This window comes from Numida meleagris, chromosome 7, assembly GCF_002078875.1.
Source record: "Numida meleagris isolate 19003 breed g44 Domestic line chromosome 7, NumMel1.0, whole genome shotgun sequence".
In the NCBI taxonomy this organism is placed as follows: Eukaryota; Metazoa; Chordata; class Aves; order Galliformes; family Numididae; genus Numida; species Numida meleagris.
The window spans coordinates 27,417,082-27,439,130 of record NC_034415.1 but is presented as its reverse complement, the minus strand read 5'-3'; the positions used below and the strand labels follow the sequence as shown (position 1 = coordinate 27,439,130).

Genomic DNA, 22,049 nt, shown 5'->3' with positions numbered 1-22,049 from the left:
GCATACTGTATTTCTGATTTGCATATGGAAAAGGTAGTTAAAAAGCTGATGCCCCCATATTGCTTGCAAGTCAAGTAGCAAAAGTAAATGATTTATCAAGCAAAGGTTACAACACCTGTGCCTTTTTGTCAACAGACACAGAGGATGCCAAGTCAAGTGTTTCTTCTAATAGCTCAAACAGAAATTCAGATTCAAATAACCCCCCAGATAGGACAATTACATGGGGAGCCACCGCAGTGGCAGAGAGATGGATGGAGGAAGTGGAGGCAGCATCTGCAAAAGCAAGCCGATGGAAAAGGGTGTAAGTGGCTGAAGCCAGGCCTGCCCAGCAGCCCTGCTGGGGCTGTTGTGACTGAATCACAACGACTGACTTAAATCAGTTTCATTCCTGCTCTCTTCTGCACCGAGCTGTAGTCTGGCTACAGCCTTTGTTGATACAGGAATACAGCCTTTCTCTGAGTAAAATATTATATAAATTGTAAAACATTCCTTTAAGGGATTATATTTGACGCAATCTGACATAAATTAGAACATGCTGCTAATGGAAATGTCTATTGCTAATTTTTATAATGCCCATTAAGAAAGGCATGTACTGTTTTTGGTTGTTTAAAAACAGCACAGGACAGAATGATCCTTGCTCAAATCCAGCCACAGCGTTGTACATTTGTCTGCGATTTTATTCCAGTGTTCTGTGAAAGCCCTTGAATGCCCATGTATGGGAAATGCGACTTCTGCAGAACGGCACTGTCACATCCCTGTGCACAGATGCACTTTTGCAGCACTTTAAGTCTAATAACTGTGATGTATAACCATTGCCTATAGTCGAATGATCCGCCAATGGGAAGAGAAAATCAAAGCAACCAAAATGCTGATCATAATGTTTCCTTCTAACTTGGAGCTGGACCGTAATTTCCCCCCTGCACCCCCCAAAAAAAAGTGAGTTCAGATATGGTCTTTGTTGTTACAGCAGTAATGAGTTGCTTAACCCTTATGCCGAAGCCTGACTTTTAGAAGCTGCAAGTGTTTGCTGCTTCCCCTTGTCGAAGGGAGCTGTGTGGCCTGACGGTTAGGGGTCCTCAGGACCCATATTTTAACCCCAGTCTGAATGTACTATAAAAACCCTGATGGAAAGCAGCCACCCCAGCTGCTTTTAATAACAGAGCCCTGTTTGTTTTTATATTTTCATTTTGAAAATATCCTAAGTGATCCTCCTCATTTATACGCTAACGTCCTGCAAAAAAATATTACAAAAGGACGTCTTTGTTTAGAGGAGCTCTAGGTAAATCCCAAATCATCGCAGCCAGTATTTTTACCTCACTCTTCTGATTTAAAATGCGGTCAACTTCAGAGTTATTTCATGAATAAGTAGTGAGTTTTACTCCCTGATAAATTATATATTTAGTACCAAGTGGGCTGCGGTGGTGCAGCGATGTATAGAAGCACAGAGATGTGGCCAGAGCCGGAGCCTGGGAGTCAGTCTCTTCCCCACTGCAGCATGTTTGACTTTAATTGAAAGCCGTGCTCCAGTATTGTTTTTCATATTACAGCACTGTTCTTCACTATACTGCATTACAGAGAGGCAGCTGAAGTAAGGCTAGAGCACTTAAAATGATTCAAGTCATAAATAAGGAGGAGAAGAGTTTACAGTCAACAAACTTATCTGGGAAGACGAGGCTGCAGGATGCAAGGAAGTTTAAAATATTTTGGAGACTTCATGCTGTTGTGTCCTGCTCCACGATCAATTTACCAACTAGCTGTTTTTCAAGTCCTCTGGAAAAGGTAACGTAGCATTCTCCAAAGGGTTTCAAGTTTCCTGAGCTATGAAGGGAAAGACCAAATGCTTAAGGACTTTAGCAGTGTACCTCACCGCTCCTGCTTCCTGCCTTCAGTGTATTTCTGTGTATTCCAGTTGTTCCCAACATGACTGGAGAAATACGATTTAAACGTGAAGGCACATGAAAACTTCAATGAACCGAACGAAGGAAGAGGCCTGAAACTGGGGTGCAGGCTGCGTTTTGTTAACGCGTGAACAAAAATCAGAACCTGATGGGTTAAAGCCCCGCTCTGCGCTGCCGGTGTACTTTCTGTGACCCTATTTAATGCGGAGAAGGTTGGAGATCCAATGTAGTTTAACCTGTGCTGTCGACAGAGCTATAAACTAAAGCCCCTAACAAATTGTACACAAAGCACAGATAGCAAGAAAACACATCGTGTGGGCGGCTGTGTGGCCGCAGCCCTGCAACCTGAAAACCTCGGGTACTGACTGCCCTGGGAGCGTGGGTGCTGCCATCACAGCAAGGAGGGCTGCGGGATGCGGCAGCCATGGATCTGCACGCTGATGTGGCAGATGGACAGAGTGACTGGAAGCAACTTACAAGAGCTAAAAAGTAGTACTCCCCAGTTTGCTGGTCACTGAAACGATTACGTTATAGTTACCACCGCCGCCTCGACGCAAATATTCTTGATGTTTGCCTTCGGAAGAATTGTAGCACAGTTAAGCAATCACTTCAAGCTACAAACTGCAGTTGTCCTAAAACACTGCTTCTACTCACTTTTTTATACCTTCTCCCCCATGATAACGTGATATTAAGCATTGCCTTAATTTTTTCAACATCTGGCTCAAATTAGCTGCTAACAAAACTGCCAACAACTATTTTCTTAATCGACCCTGGGAATTTGATACAGCTTGGAAAAAGCACATTTAAACCTTGTCCTTCTCCTAAAGAAACACAAATGTTTACTTGAGCTTCTGATTCGACCGTAGCAGGTCTATGAATTCAGCTAACCCAGCTTTATAGGCCTGCCTCCACCGGACTGTTTTCTCTTTGTGTAAGGAAACAGATGTGCTCGCAATTACAGAACCGCCTGCTCGCTCAAACCCCCATGCAAATGCCCAGCCAGGAATTTGAGGCTATTTTTTTTTTGAACGTGGAAGTCCTTGGCAAAGGCTCCTGTTTGGGTTCAGGGGGGGACTAAGGTGCACGGTTACCTGACGGCTCTCTCTCAGCTCCTTTGGAATTGCAATTAAATGCACTGCCTAGGGAACGGCTCGGAGTCAAAGTCTGAAAACTCAGTCCTAGAGGAACAAAATGTGCACTAGCAGCGATATCTTAGAAAAGCGAGAGCGATCTTTCCAGTCACAAAAGCAGCGTTATTGCTACATAAGCCCAAAAAAACACAACAGACAAACAAACTGCAAGTGACATTTCACTGTAGTTACTGAGACCATGTGGGTGAAGTGACAGCAGCAATGCAGCTGGCTCCGCGGGGACACGTTAGAGGACACTGAAGAAGAAGAGGCTGCAGGCATACAGAGAAGTCGAAAGCGGCCCACCTGAGTCTGTTGAGGGATATTTACAAAGCTTGGATCCCGTGGTCCAACACTGACGAATCGGTTTGCGGGGGAGGTGCTGGGTGTCGAGTAGGCTGTGAAGGGAAGGGACACATGCGTTGAGGAAGCGGCACTAGATTGCACACGAACAACACCAAAACACACCGTCTCAGAGCCACCTAAGCAGATGTTTAACATAGAAATGTGCAAACGTTTTAGAGAGCGAGAGTTTGGTTTTAGACACTGGAGAGGCTTGGCCCTAATGATGGGGGCATCGCCGTGTGCGAGCTGGGCAAAGGGCTCCTTGCAGTAACAGGGCAGCGCCGTGGTGCTGGGAGAGGTACTGCGGGAACCTCGGGGGGTCCTGGCATGGCACATGCATCCCTGCTCTCACTTTGCTGCGTGGGGTCTTTCACAGAGGTTGCAGAGCAGTGAATGTTCTGAAGTGCTTCCTAATTATTTCGTGCTAATCCAGCATTCTCTCTCGATATAAAGTTTTGGTTTCCATACTGCTGTGGTCTGCACTCTCTAAAATGTTCACTTGATGTGTTTGACAAACTAGGAAGATCCTTTCGGTAAAAAATTAATGGGTTGCAGTTTCACTGGGTGGTAAGTGCAATCAGTCTGAAGGCTGAAGCTGCCTTTAAAAACTGGAATGGCTCCCATAAATGTAAAGCTATTAAATGCAATGCAAGCCAAGAACCCAGATTACTTCCAAACTTGAAGTACTTTAATGATTTTGTTGTTGCATTATATTCTCCACTGCAACCGTCCACAATGCCACGTACTTCCAAATTCAAAAGCTTTCAGTGCATTTCAGTCTTCCTCTCATTTGAGAATCCCCCATGCAATCTTCCCCTTTGTTCAGTTTTTGCATGTTCGGATCTAAACTGAAATAACCTAAATAGACCCCTTAATACCAACAGCGATTCCGTCTATTTTAAATATATTTATGGGAATGCATTCTGCTGAATAAAATCCCCAGACAATCTAACTATCCAATGAAGAGACAAAAAACAAAGTCAAAAGGAAAGTTCTGTGCCAAATTCCAGTCAGGCTAAATATAATGTTCAGGCCTCAACATTACAGAAAAATACAGTGAGTTAAGAGTCAGAGAAGACACTGAGCTGTCTGTGCAGACGAAGCCTGTTGCCTTTCCTGTGGCAAAATGTTTGGTGAGGACTCATTGCGTTGGAGGCGTCTCTGGTTTGAGGCTGAACCAACCCAGCGGTCCATCTCATCCACTGCCCTCTCTCTTATGGAGATCACAAGCAGATGCACAGGTTCTGATAAGAGTCACATCATTTACTTGCCCAAGTGCTTTACCACCCTCTGATTACTTTCAGCTGAAGGACAACCCTGTACTTAACTGCCTGCGGGGGATTTCCCACTGTTGAAAGTGCAGGCTGCACGCGCGAACTCCTGGCATCCCACAGAACCCTTTGGCGAGGAGTTCCCAAGTCCCTGGGAATGCAGAACCCTTCCCTTGGCTCTCTACCTGAATCTCACAAACATTTCCTGATGCCTCCTTATTCTCACAACTAAATGAGACAGCAGAAGTCACCCGAAGTCACCCAGGAACTGCATAGCTTCATCTCCTACTGATCTGATGGGAGATAAAGCACTCCTGCCTTCCAAGAATGAATTTTCCCAGTTGTTTCTGGTGAGGGGAGCTTTCGTTTCAAAACAACTAACACTTTGCTAACTCTCTCAAAAATCATGCAAGGACCACCTTTCCCTCACACAGATTTAAAGGAACTTTTAAGTGCACTAATTCATCTTTCCATGGTGATTTTACCAGTTGCAGTGTAGCTTGCATGCTGGACTATCAACAGCTATGCTGGTTGTTATCCCTCCCTGCAAATCAGTGGAGAAGTGAACTGAGTACATTTGGTGAGTTGTTCTCCTTGCCTTTTTGCTGTGTTAATTTGCTTAATATTTCAAAGAGGCCAAAAATTTGAAAGGATTCGCCTCTGTTGCTGGTGACACATATAAAGATTTTTCTGCACTGCTTTAGCATGTTTTTGTTTTTGTTTTTTTTAATTTAAGTACTGAGCCCTGTGTCATGGAGGAATAAAAATTCCTTTTACAGTGGGGAGGATCAACAAAAAGCTCAGAAATCAACCGCTTACTAATTGGTTCTTCTGGTCTACTTTCAGGGAAGCAAAATGAGTGGAGAGGCCATTCGATCCCTTGGGGCAGGTAAGTCCCACTCAGAAGGGAAGGAACTCAAGACCTTGTTTAGAGTTCCCTGTTGGCAGATACTTCTGCCAACTGTGATATTTAGTAGAAAATCAAAGGGAAACCATCAGAACACTGTCTTAAAGGTCTTCTGTGTGCAAACAGATTCTGAAGCATTTAAATAAAAAGTCCCCTCCAACCTTTCTGGGTGAATTACTTTGTACACCTTTCTTCCATAATGCTTCAGACTATGTTTAACTTTCTTTTTGGAAATCTTCGGATGTCAGCGTGGTATTTCCTTAAGGGCATGTAACTGCAGTGCTAGAGCCAAGAAGCAGAGCACTGACACTACAGGGAACACACATGCAGAGCAGGCTTTACGCTGGGCTCTCCCAAGCTGCTGGACCCACTTCACTGCAAAATGTGCTGAGATGCTGGAAGATTTAACTGGCCATTTTGGCTCAGAATGTTACGCTGGCAAGGAATGCATACTAGCAGTGACTCCTGTTTCAGCACAGGAAACTGGTCAGAAAAGGGAGCAGTACCCAGTATTGCTTAGAAAGTCTTCTTGCCATTTCTTAGAGTCCTGGTATATATACCCTTGTTTGTCATGGGGATTCCTGGGAGTCCTGCTACTCCTGATCTCGGTATTCTGTCCTGAGATTAAGGGGCAAACCATTCACAATGGTCTACGCTTGGCTATATTGTTTTGTGGCATGCACAGATAAGCTAGCCCTGTCGTGGGATCCTCACATTCCCTTTTACAAAAGGGAAAAGTCACAGCAAGGAAAGGAACAGAAGCCAGGTCTCTGAGGCAGATCTCCTGATCTTTATCAGCTTTGCTCTGTGGGAATTGCACAAACCCGGGCGGTTTACACTAGCCCACAGGTGGCCCGCTGGGCTTGACTAGGAACATCTTCCTGCCCAGCCTAGTCTTCCTGCTACTGGAATTCACTAAGGGTTGTTTGCAACATCATAGCCCAGAGCCAAGGAAATGAATGTGATGCCACAAATTTGCTATGATGCTTCACTTCAGGAACAAGCAAAACAGGAGCTGGCAGGGAAAGAACATTTGCTCACACAGACAGCTTTGATATTTAGCCAAAATGGCAAGAAATTGTATGAAAGACAAGACAAACAAACAGTTTGGGGAATGTCATGTATTTTGAAATTGTCGGCAGCGGCAGAATGTTAATTCAAAATATACTTTCCTGAAATCATTTCTATGAAGTATAGAAGTGTTTAGTTTATCAATTCTGGATTGAAAAGAAAAACTGCTGGTTGATAATCTGGATGAGCAATAATCTGATGAACCGCTATGTCTCTCTTTCACAGACCAAGTCAACAGGTGCATGTGCTCGATAGGAAAAGCTGTACTCTTTGCAGAGGACTGGGAGCCAGTCTAGCCGTTGTGGAGTTGTAGTGAGAGAATTAACTGGAGGAACACGATGCAATACAGCAGTTCCTACCACAATGCACTCTGCAGCTGAGTATCTTAGAGGGAGCTGCAAATTCTAACAAATTAAATGATACAGTCATCACCCTCTTTTTTATGGATGGGGAACGGAGCGAACAGAAAGCTGAAATGGCTTGCCCAGGGGGTGCTCAGTCAATGCACAGCAAAGGGGAGAGAAATCCAATCTGATTATGAATCCAGTACTATAGCCACCAGATCATTCTTCTCATCCTGACACAAATGCTGTTTAACACGAAAACCCCTTTGTGCTAAGGGACATTAACCGATAACAATCTTGCCCAACAAGGGAAAACAGCAAAGTTTTTCCCCGTGCAGAATTGTGAGCCTCAGAAAATGACATTTAGTTACAGAATGCTCTTAGCAATGATGGTGTACAGGATGGCAATATCTTAAGACTCCAAATGGGAATGAGGGCCTTAGATTCTAACGCACAGATTCAGTTATGATAGCGAAAGAGTCCAACTGGCATGTAGTAAGGTGGTGTTTTCTTTGGGCAATGAGATATCAAGCCCAGAAAATTGTCTGGTTTGAGAAAATATTGTTTTGTATTTGTTATGGGATACCAACAAAAGATCGGATCTGAAATAAGATTGTAATTTTGGGGCTGTGTCTGACACTGAGGATGTGTTCTATTGGGATGGCTTTTTATGGAGGAAAAATGAATCCTCCTAAACCTTGTGAAACCCATCTCTGTTGTGTCATCTCACTGAGGAAAATGCTGGCTTTCCAAAGGAATAGGATGTGCAGCTGAAATGTTCAACTCCCAGAGCACGCCTGGCCACCCAGTAGTGGCAAATCCCCAGTGTGCATCTCCAGAGGCTCTTCCTTCCTCGGACAGTGCTAACGTTCGTGTTTTGGTTAATGTCACAGCTGGAGAGTTTCACTATTGCTCTGAGAATCATTAACCACCTTGTTGTGATTTTTAGCTCTCATTCCCAGGAGGCCATGCTGTATTGAACAGCTGCTCCTGGCTCCTGCACCCCTCAGGAGGGCCATATTCCAATTTTTGGTAGGGCCGTAACTGTATTTTGTTTCTGCAGAGGGCTTTTTTTGCTAGACCAAAAAAGGGAAGGAGAACGGAGCAAATGCCAACCTTTTTCACTCCATTTCCTTGGCGGGGGAGGGGCTTCATTCTCCTCCATGCAGCTAAGGAGAGAGTCTGGCCAAAATCTAACATCACTCCTCTCTTTGTTGCCTAAGTGACTTTCCAATATCCTAGAGCTCTGCAGGGCAGTCAGCCATAACCCAGCGACACTCCCGAACCAGTGCACTCGAGCAGCCCGTCACCATGGAAAACACCTTTTTGTGCAGCTTTTATGAAACTCTGGTGAATCTGCACTTGCTGTTTGTAGGCTAATATTTAGCTAAGAAAAAATAAACACCAGCATAAATGGAGGGTTGGTACTGATTGACACGCTGAATGATGTCCAGTGGGCCCTTACTGAAAGGCTAGGCACTTTGCATTGTCCTTCTCTTTATGTAGCCAGCCACTTCCACTGGCTTTAGTATGTATGCAATGTTTTTTTTTTTTTTCCTTAAAAAGCATTTCCTACAGTCTACGTTTCTGTAAAACTTGTCCCTAAATTAAATTATATGCTTCTTTACAACTCAGTTCACTATTATTCAAAACCCTTGTTTCTTACCAGAAGATGCACGCCTGTCTATGTACAGAGCTATATGTTTAGATATCAGCGTAGCTAATTAACAAACAGTAATTATTTTCCTAATCCTTTGTTTAAATACCATTAACTAGCTGCTCTTGAGAAAACCTCCATTCCCAATTAACGTGGCAGCTGTCTGCTGAACACTGAGCCACAGTGACCAGCCTGAGCTGATACCAGTGGTGGTGTTCTGCTAACTTCAGTGGACCAATGCCAATTTTTATGCCAGCTGAGAATCAGGCCAACACGCCTTTAGCTTGTTTACATGATCACTGTATCGCAAAAAATCGGTATTAAGATTACTGCTGAAATGATGTTGGGATTTTTTTTTTCTTTTAGACACCACACGCTGCCAGTAAACTGAGTCACAACTGTGATGACAAATATACATTGACCTACTTTCGTTTTTCCCAGTTCTGAAGACCAGGAAATAGTAAGGCATTGCTGACTCTATTAAGTGATAACATGACTAAACATTAACCTTTTAGATTCCGCTGCTGGATCTTAGTGATAGGCCTTAAAAGATGCTATCTCCCGTCAGAAAGCATCAAAACTTCCTGATAGCGCAAGTGTTGGTCTAAGGTCAGAAAGAGGAGTGGAGGGGAGGGAATGAATCAACTGCTTGTTTCAGCGAAAATCTGCTGATCCGTTCTAGAAGTCCTGATTCTAGACGATCACATTCACGATCTTACCAAACTGTCTCATACTAAAACCCCTTTGATTTTCTGAGCAAGCTGGAGCATCTTGCATAGTTTGCGGTTGCATGCTTTTGCAGAGCAGAAGGCAATGCAAAGCTCTAAGAACGACTGGGTTTATAAAATGCCCCGCAGAACCTGAGCAAATCTCCTGAACAGTATATAAAGGTTTAAAAGTTTTGGCTTCACATGTTCTGAACAGCGAATCCCTCTTTTTGCATCGAGCAGCGGTTGCATATAGCATTTAAATAATAAGCCTGAAAAGCACACAAAGGGATTTGCTCTTTCGATTAGATTGATTTTTGTTTGTGGATGTTATTTGGACACCCTTCACTGTGGAACAAGTCCCCTACAGTTGCCATTAAAGCATTGAAAGCTTCCCTTTTGTTTTTAAATGTCAGTTTGAGCATAGCTTCATTAAATCATTTCACAATTAACTCCCTGCACATCCAGACTTTTTTAAAGCATCAAACCCAGCTGAATTGCATTTGTTTCCCAGCAGAGTGAGTCCAGAGTGGTATCCCCAAGTGTGTATCCAGGAATTTGTATATTTGACTTGTGGCTACACAAAATACATATGGGAGCCGTGTGGGTGGTGGAGAGAGGATGAAAGCTTTCTCCCTGGGTCTAAGAAATACCATAGCTTGCCCAAAATGCAGGGCTCGGGAACCATGTCGTACGGGAAAGATGTCTGGGTTAGTCTAAGAAGACTTATTCCCAAAAGAACTATAAATGAACAGAACTCGAAAGAGTTGTTAGTTTAGCCAGCATGTGTAAGCATTAATGCTTTCTGTGAGGCTATCTGTCTGATTTCCATGTAGTATCTACCCTCTAAGGTCTGTCTTGAGATACCAAATTGCCTCCTCACATCAGTAAGGATGCCAAAGGTCCCAGCTTTGCGTCCTAACTTAGCTGCAGGCTTTGATTTCTCTTACAGGTAGTTATGTGAAATGCCAACAAAATCAGAGACAAAACCGTAACCTTCACCTAACTCTCCTCTCACTGACATAAAACAAGCTCAGAATGTGATCACTCATACAGAGAGCAGAGAGCTCTCCTGCATCCTCCGAGCTAATCCGGTCCTCATCTCTGACCAGGAGATAGAGGACGACGGCAGCATGCTGTGTGCTGCTGTCAGCCCTTGCTTCCCGCTGCGTCTATACTTACTTGGAGAAGTGGGAGAGGTGGCCCCTCCTTCTGTTGATGTAGTTGGAGGTTTTGTGTCTGGCACTGGCAGAGGCACAGGCCTAGCCATTGGTGGCGGAGGTGGTGGTGGCAACATTGGGGTAGGAAGGAATGGATTGTGCACCTTGCCTTGGCTGCTACCATTGGGCTGCCGAAAAACAAGCAAACAGACAGAAATTATACTAAAAACCAGCTATTTGGAACCTCCAGTAATAACAGTCCAGTTTCAAACTATGTGCACTACATTTACAATTACTTTAGAAAAGAGGTGGCAAAGAGTGCTGTTTCTAATTCTCCATTGATTTCAAGGAGCATTGTTTCAAGCCCTGTGAACCCTGTGAAACTAAGGAAATTTTCACTTTTAAACATTTATCCTACTAGCAATGGAACTGAATTGCTCTGAGTTAAATTCTACCACTCTTTACGTTTCCTGCAGCCCCTTACTCATGCTCAGCGAGAGTTTTGGCAATATTTTCAACTCCTTGCATGTCCCATATCCGTGCCTCTGCTATACCCTTAGGATATCAGTGCCTAGGACTTGAGTGTAAATTTCTTAAAGATACTGCTCATTAAAAGGAAAAATAAGCATTTCTGGTGGTCTTAAAAGTCACGCTGATATCTTATTACAGGAAAAATGAATGAGTGTATACTAGAGCAACTGCGCTCCCACATCCCTTTTGAGTTAGCGGTGGTGCAGCTCACAGGTTAGTAGCCGTTACGATCCTGGGGAGAAACAGTTGAACTTAGAACTGCTTCATTTTGCACATTAGGAAAAAATCCCTTCGTGTATTTAGTCTGGGATGTGGTCAGTCCCAGGTGGAATGGGCCTAGCCGTGTGAGTGCTGGCTTTCAATTAATCATCTGAAAAACCTGTCCATACGTGAAAGCATTTTCAAGCATCACAAAACCAAGAAACGGGCTTGGAAAAACAATGCCACCCTTCCCCCTTCCAAGTTGTGGCATTTGCGTTTTAATACAGCCTGGACACTTGAAAACCATACACAGAGAGATGCCAAATGCCATCATAAAGAGAGAGCAGGACAGCCCGTGAATCAGGTGTTCCATTTCAGTGACAAAAATGAGATCACTTTCGACGGCACTCTACAAATTGATGTCAGTGCAGTTCTTCTGGCACTGAGCATTTGCTTTTCCGTCGATGATAAAAGCTCGGCTTTAAACAGAGATCCATATTCTAAGTACTGCTAAATAAAATAATATTTTAATTCCTGTTAGGGTTTCCATTAGCCTGAATTACTGGGGACAAAACACTCATCCTGGCAAACACTTGGGACCTCATTTTCATTTCACCTGCTTTGGCACTGACAAAAAGCCTTAAAGTCGTGTAGGTGCAAATCACACCCGTGCTAGAGCAAAAATGGTTTAGGGCATAAATAAAACTCCAATTCATCCGCATTTTACTTAGCAGCACTCCTACTGACTTCAAAGACTGCAGTTCCCAGTGTTTGCAGTAAGAAGCAATCCTTCAGGGATATTTATTTTTCCAACATCCAGTGCCGTTAATAAACTAATATGTTAGTGACATCTCTCAAACACTATCTTGTCTCACAATTAGGTCCCTTTTTTTTTTTGCCAAGAAGACCCCTGCTGTATGTTCATCGTGAGTGTGCTAACAGTTCATAATGCTGAATGGTTTGGGATAAATTAAGCAAATGAATACTCAAGGAAAAAGAAAAGCACTATATTGATTTGTTGTCTAGACGTAAATGTATCTGCTAACATATTGCAGACATTATTCAAAGCCAGTCCTGGCTGGAATAAGTAGAGTCGGTTTTTCTGCTAGGGAAAGGAAAGCACCGAGGACAATATAGCTTATTAAATAAGCGTAATAAATTAGACGCTAATAATTAAACTAATTCTCATTAACGCTTTCAATCCGATCTATGTAAGAAAGAAACAGTAATTTTGCCAGTTATTACTTCATTGGCTGGAAAAAGTTACAGGCATTACGCTTCATGAAATATTCAGAGCATTATTTTAGATATCATTTACATAAAATTTATAAATTCTGTATTTGACCGGAATGCTATTTCAATAATAGAAAGATGATTCACTTTATTTGATTAAAAAAATGAGAATGGTTACTTGAAGCTTTGGAACTCTGCTTAATTTTTCATAGAGATAAGGGGAAAAGATAACTGCTTACAGAAATAACAAACCATAATAAACTGTACTTTTAACATCTTGAGTTCAAGTACTGGTCAACTTGATCTAAAGTGCTATAAGGCAGTATTTTTTTTTTTTTAATGAACTTAGCTGATCTGAAACATCTGTTTCTCACCCTCCCTTTTCCTGCTCCTTCCCCCCCCCGCTCTCCCCTGAACTTCAGAAATAATTAATAAAAATTATTCTGCCTTTGTATTTGGTTAACCCTCGTTCCACTGGGGTTACAACGCATGCAGCACAGCCACTTGTGGGGGGACCCAGCAGGTCCCTGTGTCACTGCCTCCTCCGACACGTTACGTTCATTTCACCACAATGCGGTCGAGAGGGTTTTGCTGTTTGTTTTTTCTTTTAACACTATTTTTTGCCACAGCAGCATTTCTTTTTTTCCTTCCAACCATAACTCGAGGTGTGCTCCTGCGAGCAACATGCTGTTAAAATAATCCCGTAAGCCCACGGTTAATTTTACATAGGACAAACACTTCTGAAGAAATAAAAACGGCTTCCTTACATTTAGGAACCCCACCTGTCCAGCCTGCTGACCAGCGTCGGGGCAGACAAGTTGGACAAACTCTTTCAGAGTCTCCTGAGGATGATAGCGGATTGCTGGGTGTGAGAAGTATGGCCCAGGCTGTTGGATAATGGGTGATGTTGGAAAATGAAGAGTCGATGGTGTTGCATGTGGACTTGCTATAGGAAAGAAAACAAAGAAGTTATAGAGAGTTTTGCCTTTGGAAAAGAAAACAATTCAAATCTACTGTAGTTTTTTTAGCCTTTTTAAAAACGGTACCGTATTGCTTACACATCTGATCTTCACAATTAATGTATTAGACCACATTGTGTCCTACGCTCACTCCATCTAGACCCTGGAAGCCAACGGAGCCAGACGTTTTAAAGGATTTTCTGTTTTTTTAGGGGACGTGGAGAAAGAAATCAGCACCCTTTGTGAACGTGAAAACTGTTCATCACTTTAAGAGCAGCCCCAATCAATCAGGCAATAAAAAATGTATTTGGGAAATTAGGGTTGGTTTAATTGGCATTTCATGTAACTTGGATTTGCACATAGGAATCCATTTGGTATTGTACTGTAAATGGCTGGTAATTTAAAGATGCGCTAACACTTCTTGTTGCTTTTTTTTCCATCTCGGTTTAGGAACATTTATTTTAAGTAATCTGTTTTCATCTAATGAACATGCACAAAGTGGCAAGATCATTTCGAAAATTACATTTACATTACTCCTGAATAATGTTAGGCTCAATTCTTCCACAAGCCTCCAGCCTGCACTCGATGGGGTTTAATTTGGTGAATTTATAGGCCAACGAGCCGGCCGTGAAAAAGAGAGCTGCAGAATGTGCTGGAGTGAAGGTGTAGAGCGTAATGCACACGAGCCCGTTGGCAATGACAAATTTTACCTCAGCCGATTCCAGCAGAGCTACAAGTGCAGCTGAAGACAGACTTACACTCTCCTACCTCATATGACGCCCTCACCCTTTGAGACAGATTGGGCCAGACTCTCGTTAGTCAACAGTGCTTGCCACTGCTCACTGTCACCACGAGGCCGCTGTTCACAGCGCTGTGACTTCTCCCTTTCCCCACTAAAATGGGAATTTGTTCTTTCTTTACAATGGCCGGTTGATGTGGCTGAGCACAAGCTCCTCTGCAAATCACAGTTTCTTTCTCACGCTGCAGTGATCACTGTATCCCTGTGCTCCCTTGCATGCTGTCCTGGTAGTCCTTCAGGGCTGTCCACATGCATTTACTGCACTTGTTCACCGCACGTACCCAGTTAGATAAAGGCTGAGCAAGGCAATGTCCTACAGAAACTGGTGTGTTGGCTTTCTACTAAATTAAATACACAAGGGGAAAATAAAAGCCTTTGGCACTTTTGGAAAAATTGCAGAGATGCAGGAAAGTTAACCAATCAAACAAAGACAAGCGAACACCCATTGCATGATGAATGTTATTAAAAAGCCTCAGTTGAATAAAAACTGAAATCTCCTTCTTAGTCTTGATCATCACCAGTTTAAAAACATGACACTTTACTGTAATTTTGTTCTTAGGTTACTAAACCATTAGCAAAATCAGAGCCTGAAGATGTGCATAAAACACATCCTCGGAGGCAGCAGCAAGGAATCCCACCGCATTACCCTGTGAACACTCGTTAAGGATTGGCTGGGCAGCACTGCCATGCCCTCCTTTCTCCCCAGCAAGAATGGTTGCCTTGACACCCATGAAAAAGAGCTGCACTCATGGCTGTGTGCCGATATGGGATGGACGCAAAGCTGGGGAATGCTCACAGCTACCCCATGGCCAAGGCCAATGCCTGGGTGCCCAGCCTGCTTAACCTGTCTGCACTGCTGTGCTTCGCTCTCCTTGTCTGCGTGTTTTACAAATGTGGTGAGTTATTTCTTACTCACTTCAAGACAAACAGGCTTTTTTTCAGAGTTTTATCACAGTATATTTATCAGCTCTTTGGAAAAAGAACCCAAATCCTCAAAGCTCCTAAAAGAGGAGCTTTTAAGAAGAAAAGCAATGTGGCATTCACCTTAGTAAATGTGAGTGCCTACCATGGGACTCATCTGAGCACACCCTCCCAGGTACAGTGAGAGCCAAGCAGAAAGAACAGTGCCGAAGAGGCCGTTCTGCTCACCAGTTCAGACCTTTTGCTGCCTTTGGGCAGCACTCCCTGCAGCTCCACGGTTCCACCCATGGTCCCCAGTCTCCCCGACACCCGCCCCCAGGTGTAGCTGCTTTAATGGCACTTATGTCATACCCACTTCACAGGTATGAATGCATCGCCACCTCCTCCCGGCAGCAACATTCATTTTAGAGCTTGTCAAAATATTTTGCCACGAATATTTGTTCAGCAAAAGCTGGTGGGAAGCGTTTTGATGACTACAACAAAATTTTCGTTAGCATACATTTCTGTCTTTGTTTGGTGTAAAACAATTTTTTCTTCTCTTCCCTTGTATCTCCTTTCATATCTCCCCCCTTTCTTCTATGCCAAAGGAAAGATGAAGATAAATGTGAGAATGAAGGTTCGCATGGAAAACATCTAATTAAGTAACAAATATCTTGTGATGTTTTTTAATATTTATTTAAAAAAATCATCTTAGCACCCAGTCTGTGCATGCTATATGAAACTGTTGTGTATCTGCCCTGTGTTTGTATACATCTGGGAACAAATGTGTTCCCTTTCTTCTGCTGAGTGAGAAGGAGATAGGAATGCTGTTTCAATCCAACAAGAAAGAGTAAAAAATTATACCCAGGGAACAAGTGGAAATTCCGAGACCACGCTGTATTTAATTTTTCCAAGTTTTGGTTCTGCATATGATAATTTAGAAAGTGGAAATATTCATAGACATGGAAGCAGTAGGTCTCTGCTGCTTTTGACCTCTGCAGCACGTCAGGGTAGAAAACAAAGTGGAAAGCATTTGTCAGTGGGCTTCCTGAAGACAGAGAGAAGCAAAATGAATGCAGAAGTGATCGGCACTAATTCATGATGGTAAAGTGCTGCAAGAAGAAGAAAGTGGCTCCTCTCCTGAGTCCTGACCAGCTCTGCAGCACAGCCTTGAAGAGCTTCCTGCTGGTCCTAGGAAAGACCGGGGGAAGGAAACAGGACCAAACAGGCATCAGTCTGTCTGGGCCAGATGTAGGTTTCTCAGCATGGATGGATTGATGTAAGATGTGATGGAGCAAGGAACTCCAAAAGGTTTGGTTTTGCAGTCTGTGACTGGGAAATACCCAATTTCTCAAGCAGCAGTAGGAATGGCTGCTTGTTAAGAGGAAGAATCTACTGCCATTGAACGGATTGGCAACGGAAGTGTGCCTGCCTTAAACAAGAGAGAGGGAATTCAGTACTGAAGGCTAAGAACTGCAGCTCAAATATAGACAACTACTCTGATGGGTGGTTGTGGGCACTCACTGTGGTGTGCAAAACCAGCCTTTCCCACAGGTTCCGGGGGCATAACACAACTGTGTTTCCAAAGGCATAGATCCTCACAAACATTTTTAATCAACTCAATTGATTCGTTGTTATTTCCTCTACTCCTCCTAAAGGTCATTTGAGTCACAATTTACAGAAATGCTTGACAAAAAATTATAAAGTCACTCCTTCCGCAAGCCATGCACATCACTCTGTGATGTGAGTTTTTCTGTGTACAGGAAGGGGCTATAGCTACTTATGTGCTTCTGATGGGCTATTACAAGTCTCAATCAGTGACTGTAAATTCTTTGAGATCTTCAAATGGAAGATAAAACAGATCTTTGTCTATTATTTATTTACTTATTGACTTATTATTTATGTATCCCTAAGCAGCTCCATGCTGCCAAACCATATTTCTCTTGGCGTCTTTCAGCTTGTGACATTTATATTTTATTATTGACCTCACTAAATGACATAAAATATAAGTCCTACCACCTATGAAAATAAGTGTACTCCAGATCAGAGCTTCACTTCCACCTACTGTAGGTATGAAGGAGTTGGACTATCTGGTGTTATTAAATCTGTTATTTGGGTGGGGAGGGGTTGGAGGCAGGAATTCTCCTTCCATCTCAAGGCAAGCATAAATATTTCAAAGCACACATGATTCTAATTCCATTGAAGCTCTCTTGAAACTTCCACGACTTTTTATTGCAAATGAGATGATAATGTATGGAGGCCTGCAACAGATATACCAGTATTTTAAAACTACTGCTATTGGGCCAAGTAATTACACCGTACAGCTGTTGCATGCTATACTGGATTTTGGAGCATTTTATGAGTTTGTAATGCTGTGCTGCATAGAAGTGATAGGGTTTCTCAGGCCCCTTCCCTGGAGCAGTCCTACTAAAGACCCATGGGATCCTTTCTCCCGTGAGCACTAGCTGAAGTGGCAAAGGGACGTTGTGGTCACACCTGCAGCGCTCAGATTTCTCCACCAGCACAGTCTAACATACGGGAGAGACATACTTATCCATCCATCTTCCATCTCCTCTTCCAAAAAGCCTTGCCAAGCCCCTTCACGTCCAGATGATTAGGATGAAATCTTTTTCTTCATAAAATCGTCTGAAGTCAATAAACGGGCCATTTGGAGTTGCTCTTCTCCCAGCTGGGAGAAGACCCTGCACTCCTCGCCTGTTCAAGGAATTAGCGGTGTGGGGTTGCAAACTCACTGTCCCTTCAGTGGACTGGCTTTGCTAGGGCACAATGATGAGATACCTCCTGCATAAAGTGATGGTTAAGTTTACTAACAGCTCATTAAAGATTGATCAGTCTTCCTAGAAATAGTAACATTATAATCATAATGAAACAGGATCACTTATATCAGCTTGTTTTTGAGGCTATTATAATTGGCTTCATTACAATTAAGAAAGTATTTTTTTTTAAAGTCATTTCCCTGGAAATGTGATGGAACAGTTTGTTCTGCTAGATATTTCCACTTCAGGCTCCTAGGTTGCTTTAACTCCCTGCATGCTGCAAGCCTTCTGCTAGCATTTAAGTGATGCAAGTGCCAGTTCAAATTATGCAAGTTGTATCCCACCCTTTGCACCCCAAAGGTACTTATTCTCAAAATTGACCATATTAGACGACTAATTGGCTAAGCCACCATGCTGGCTGATGTGAAATGCTTCCAAACACCATGAAACAGCTGTGTTTATCGGAAATATGAAGAGTGACTTTTTAATAAGGAGATCTGGCAATAATCCAAATTTGTTGAAAGGAACTTACACTTCTGTGTATAATACAATGCAAGAGGTGAAGAATAGAAGCCTAAAACAATAGCTTTAAGTCCAGAGATTTTTGTGATGAAAGCAGTTACCCAAACAAGAAAAAAATAATAATTAAGAAACTTCGTCTGGGATTTGCAGAGGTCTTGAGAGAATTCGTTACCTGCTTTTCAGTTTCAATGGGAGTTGAGTCCCTGTAACTCTCTCAAAGCTTTCTGAAAGTCCCCATTTTTCTCACTGCCCATTAGGAATAGACTTTAGGGTGATAAACGTAGAGCAGCCTTGAATCCAGGGTAGCAAGGACTTGTCTCTACTTCAACATGGAGCTGCTGAGGATAGGACTGAGCAGAGCAGGACCAGCCCTGCAAAGGGAATTCAGATTGGTGGAAAACATACGCGCTGCTTCAGTCCTGTAATGCGGCAAGAGGCGTGCAGACACGGCTGAAATATTCACACGGTAATGGAAGGAGCTGGCTGACGTGAGAGAATACAAATACCCTAAATGTGATGGATGGAAGATCTGTTCCCACCCGTGGATGTCAAGAAGAAGGACTGAACTGCAGAATGCTCGTCTCTCAGCTCCTGAAGTCAAGTGTAGGTGGGCGGCTAAGCACTGCTGAAAAAACAGATCCACAGTGACTCCGAGTCAGGCCACCTATCAGCCACTTCTTGCTGCTCTGAAGACCAAACTGTGTAAGGCACACGGACCCTTTGTTTGGGAAATTAGAGATTTTGCAGCAGCAAGTGGGAGGCAGAAGGACATTCTGCCCACAAGTTCCAAGCAAAAGGAAAACATGCTTAAAGCCGCATTTGGGCACAGGGCTTATTGGTGTACAAGCTGCTTTTGAAAACCTGTAGAGCTGAACTGAGTGCTGGGTTCAGGCTCTGGCACAGGCAGGGGCCGCTTAACTTTGCTGTTTTGAGCAGATTCTTTTAAAACATGTCAGCGTTCTCTTACGTTGGGGAGATCATAATGCTAAAAACGGATCACGTGGGTAGAGGAATAAAAACCATACCTATCGAAAGCACTCCTCCCTCCCATGATAAAAGGTAGAGGTGAAAAAAAATTATTTATCCTATTTGTGGAATTCCTATTTCACGTCAAATACTGGCAACTTTTGCATGTTATTACTGGTTTTAATGCATATGATGTATTCACCTATATGAGATAAAAACTACAGCTAGGAGAATACATCATGTCTTTCTTATAATGAAATGCAGTTGATAAGTTTACAATAGAAATGTAAATTCTCTTAAAAACCACAACCTTTATGTGTGTGATGATATAATTCTGCTTTGATACTAAAAAGGGCATGGTAATGGAATCTGTGACTTTGGAGTGATATATTGCTGTTAAGTTAATAGGACTCCACATTCCCATTTCTAATATCAGTGTTTTTTTTCCCCCTTTCATTCTGTAGATGGTAAGCTGATACTACATAAACATTGTTAAAGCTATAGTTCCACGCTACAGTAATTCACTTAACTTTAACATGATTTATGGTTCTGTCAATAGAGGAGGTTGAAAATCCAGAGCTCTCATGCTTAAACATGGGTTCCATATTTAAAGCAATAATGTGCTTTTTGTGTGTGTCTGAAGCTAAAAGAATTTAGCATAAAGCAGAGATAAAAATATTATAGTTCACTGCACTGTTTCAAGCATATAGTTTAACTTCACGGATACATCAAAGAGGGTAAAGAATCTGAACGCCGAACTGGTAAAAGCACGGGTAACATACTTTGGTCCTGCAGCACTTTATTTTATATTATTTTTTAGGGATGCATGAAATCCTATTAGTATTTTTAACACTGCCTTTTTTTTTTTTTTCCCTTCTCATTCTTTTGCTCAGTTAGATCAGCTGCTTTTGTCAGGATGCGTTTAAATCTGGGTCCACTGTGTTAATCACCCCCCATTCTTCTTTCTGGCACTTACCCTCCAGGCTATTTGCCTCTTTAGGAGATTAAGCGACCAAGTCATCTTGTTGCTCTAACATGTCCTCACTGGAGCAACATATTAACACAATTCCTCTGCAAAAGAGCCCTCTTTAGAAGTTTGCTGCAGGGATGACAAATTAACCCAGCATGGTGTCCCACACATCTATCTCAGTACAAATTATTAGTGTAATAGAGCTTTTAGTTATGCATTTATCTAGTAATTATTGAACGGTTATACAAAACGAAGCTGAGCAATCATGGCCCTTTATGAGGCAATCTCAGTGGGTGGCCTTACAGTTAATTTAGGATAGGACTGTCTAAGCAGTTCACTCGCACACAAATTAGCTGAACAGCCTGCTCCTTTAAATATTTCCTATGTCACAGGCTAACTCTTTACAATACAACAAAGGTAGAGTTTTAATTACACGGTTCCTGACTTTTGTTTAGCTGAAGCTTTAACCATTTGCAGGCCTTCCTCTCGGTCCTCCCCTGCCTGGGATATGGCAGTGGATGGGAGATTGGGTAGGGCATCCAGTAATTACTAAGCCCTGACCTTGAGGCCATCTGTTAGGAAACTGCTTTTCTTTCCGATTGCTCTTGTTTCAAAGTGAGGGAATGGAGAGAATCGAAATCGTCACCTATGTGGTCAGCTAAAGCCAGGTGAGCTCTCCTTGTAATTCTGACACGAACCTAGAGTGTGACTTTGCACTGAGGCTGGGTTAGCTAATCTCTTGGTCAGTGGGATGCTGTTTGGGGTTTCTACTCGATTGCCATATACATTCCTACCCCTGTGCATGGCTCCCTCCTCTTTTGGCCATCTTATATTAACATCCCTTGACCAAAGGTGTCTGTATCAGGATGAACTTCCACTGTTCTGTTTTTGTCCAAATGCGAAGGAAAGTGGAAGGTTACTGTAGCCTGGCAGCTTTGAGGGCAGCCCTCAAATAACGTGCAATGTTATAGATACAATAGCATATTACAAAATGTCCTTTCATGCTGCATGGTTTTGGAATTAGCAGAAATTATGATCTTGGTACACGTGAAGTTGCCTGACAGGACAGCTAACAGCTACTGATATTTTGGTGACCCAAGAGAGAATTTTCACAAAGAAGGGCACAATGTAGTCCCAGATTTTTGATAAGTTTCTGCCACTTAGGCATGAACAGAGAGCACCATCCAGCCAAGTTTCCTTGGAAGGCCTCATCCTGATAAAAATCTCAGTGGTCATGCTTATTATGGAGAAGCTTACTGTAAAGGGAACCACTCCACTAGTTGACTTTCATCTCTTCTTTCTCCTCACATACCTAATTACTTGGGTTATTCCCTTTGTGCTGAATTTCTTGCCTTGTAACTGTGTTTCTCCTTCATTTATCTTCCTAACATACCATCTCATTCTTTTTTTCTCTTTCTTTGCCTATTCTCCCTTGCTTTTTGGCTTGCAGTGTCTATGTTGTCATATTCTGTGGAAATGCATGAATGCTCCAGAGCACAGGCTGCTGTATATCCCAGGTTTACAAGATTGTGGTTAATTTAATGTTTCAGCCAGCTCCAGATACGAAGTCACTAGAGTGTAAGTAGCAATGCATGGAAACCTAAAATCACTTTTGTAAATACTGCTGTCACCCATAGTATTTAAATACTTCACTGTCTGGTAAAGAGCTCAAGCAGGCTGAGGCTGATGCCTGGGAAACTT

At 42.7% G+C, this 22,049-nt stretch overlaps 1 protein-coding gene across 1 annotated transcript in view; it reads right to left on the bottom strand.

The window, feature by feature from the left end:
- Positions 1 to 22,049, bottom strand: part of NFIA (nuclear factor I A) — a gene marked incomplete at its 5' end in the record, with an annotated part of 233,391 nt that overhangs the window by 26,009 nt on the left and 185,333 nt on the right. Inside the window, 3 exons of the mRNA XM_021405038.1 lie at positions 3,335 to 3,426; positions 10,513 to 10,678; positions 13,223 to 13,401. Of these exons, the coding sequence (XP_021260713.1) occupies positions 3,335 to 3,426; positions 10,513 to 10,678; positions 13,223 to 13,401 (437 nt within the window). The remainder of the gene's footprint in view (positions 1 to 3,334; positions 3,427 to 10,512; positions 10,679 to 13,222; positions 13,402 to 22,049) is intronic.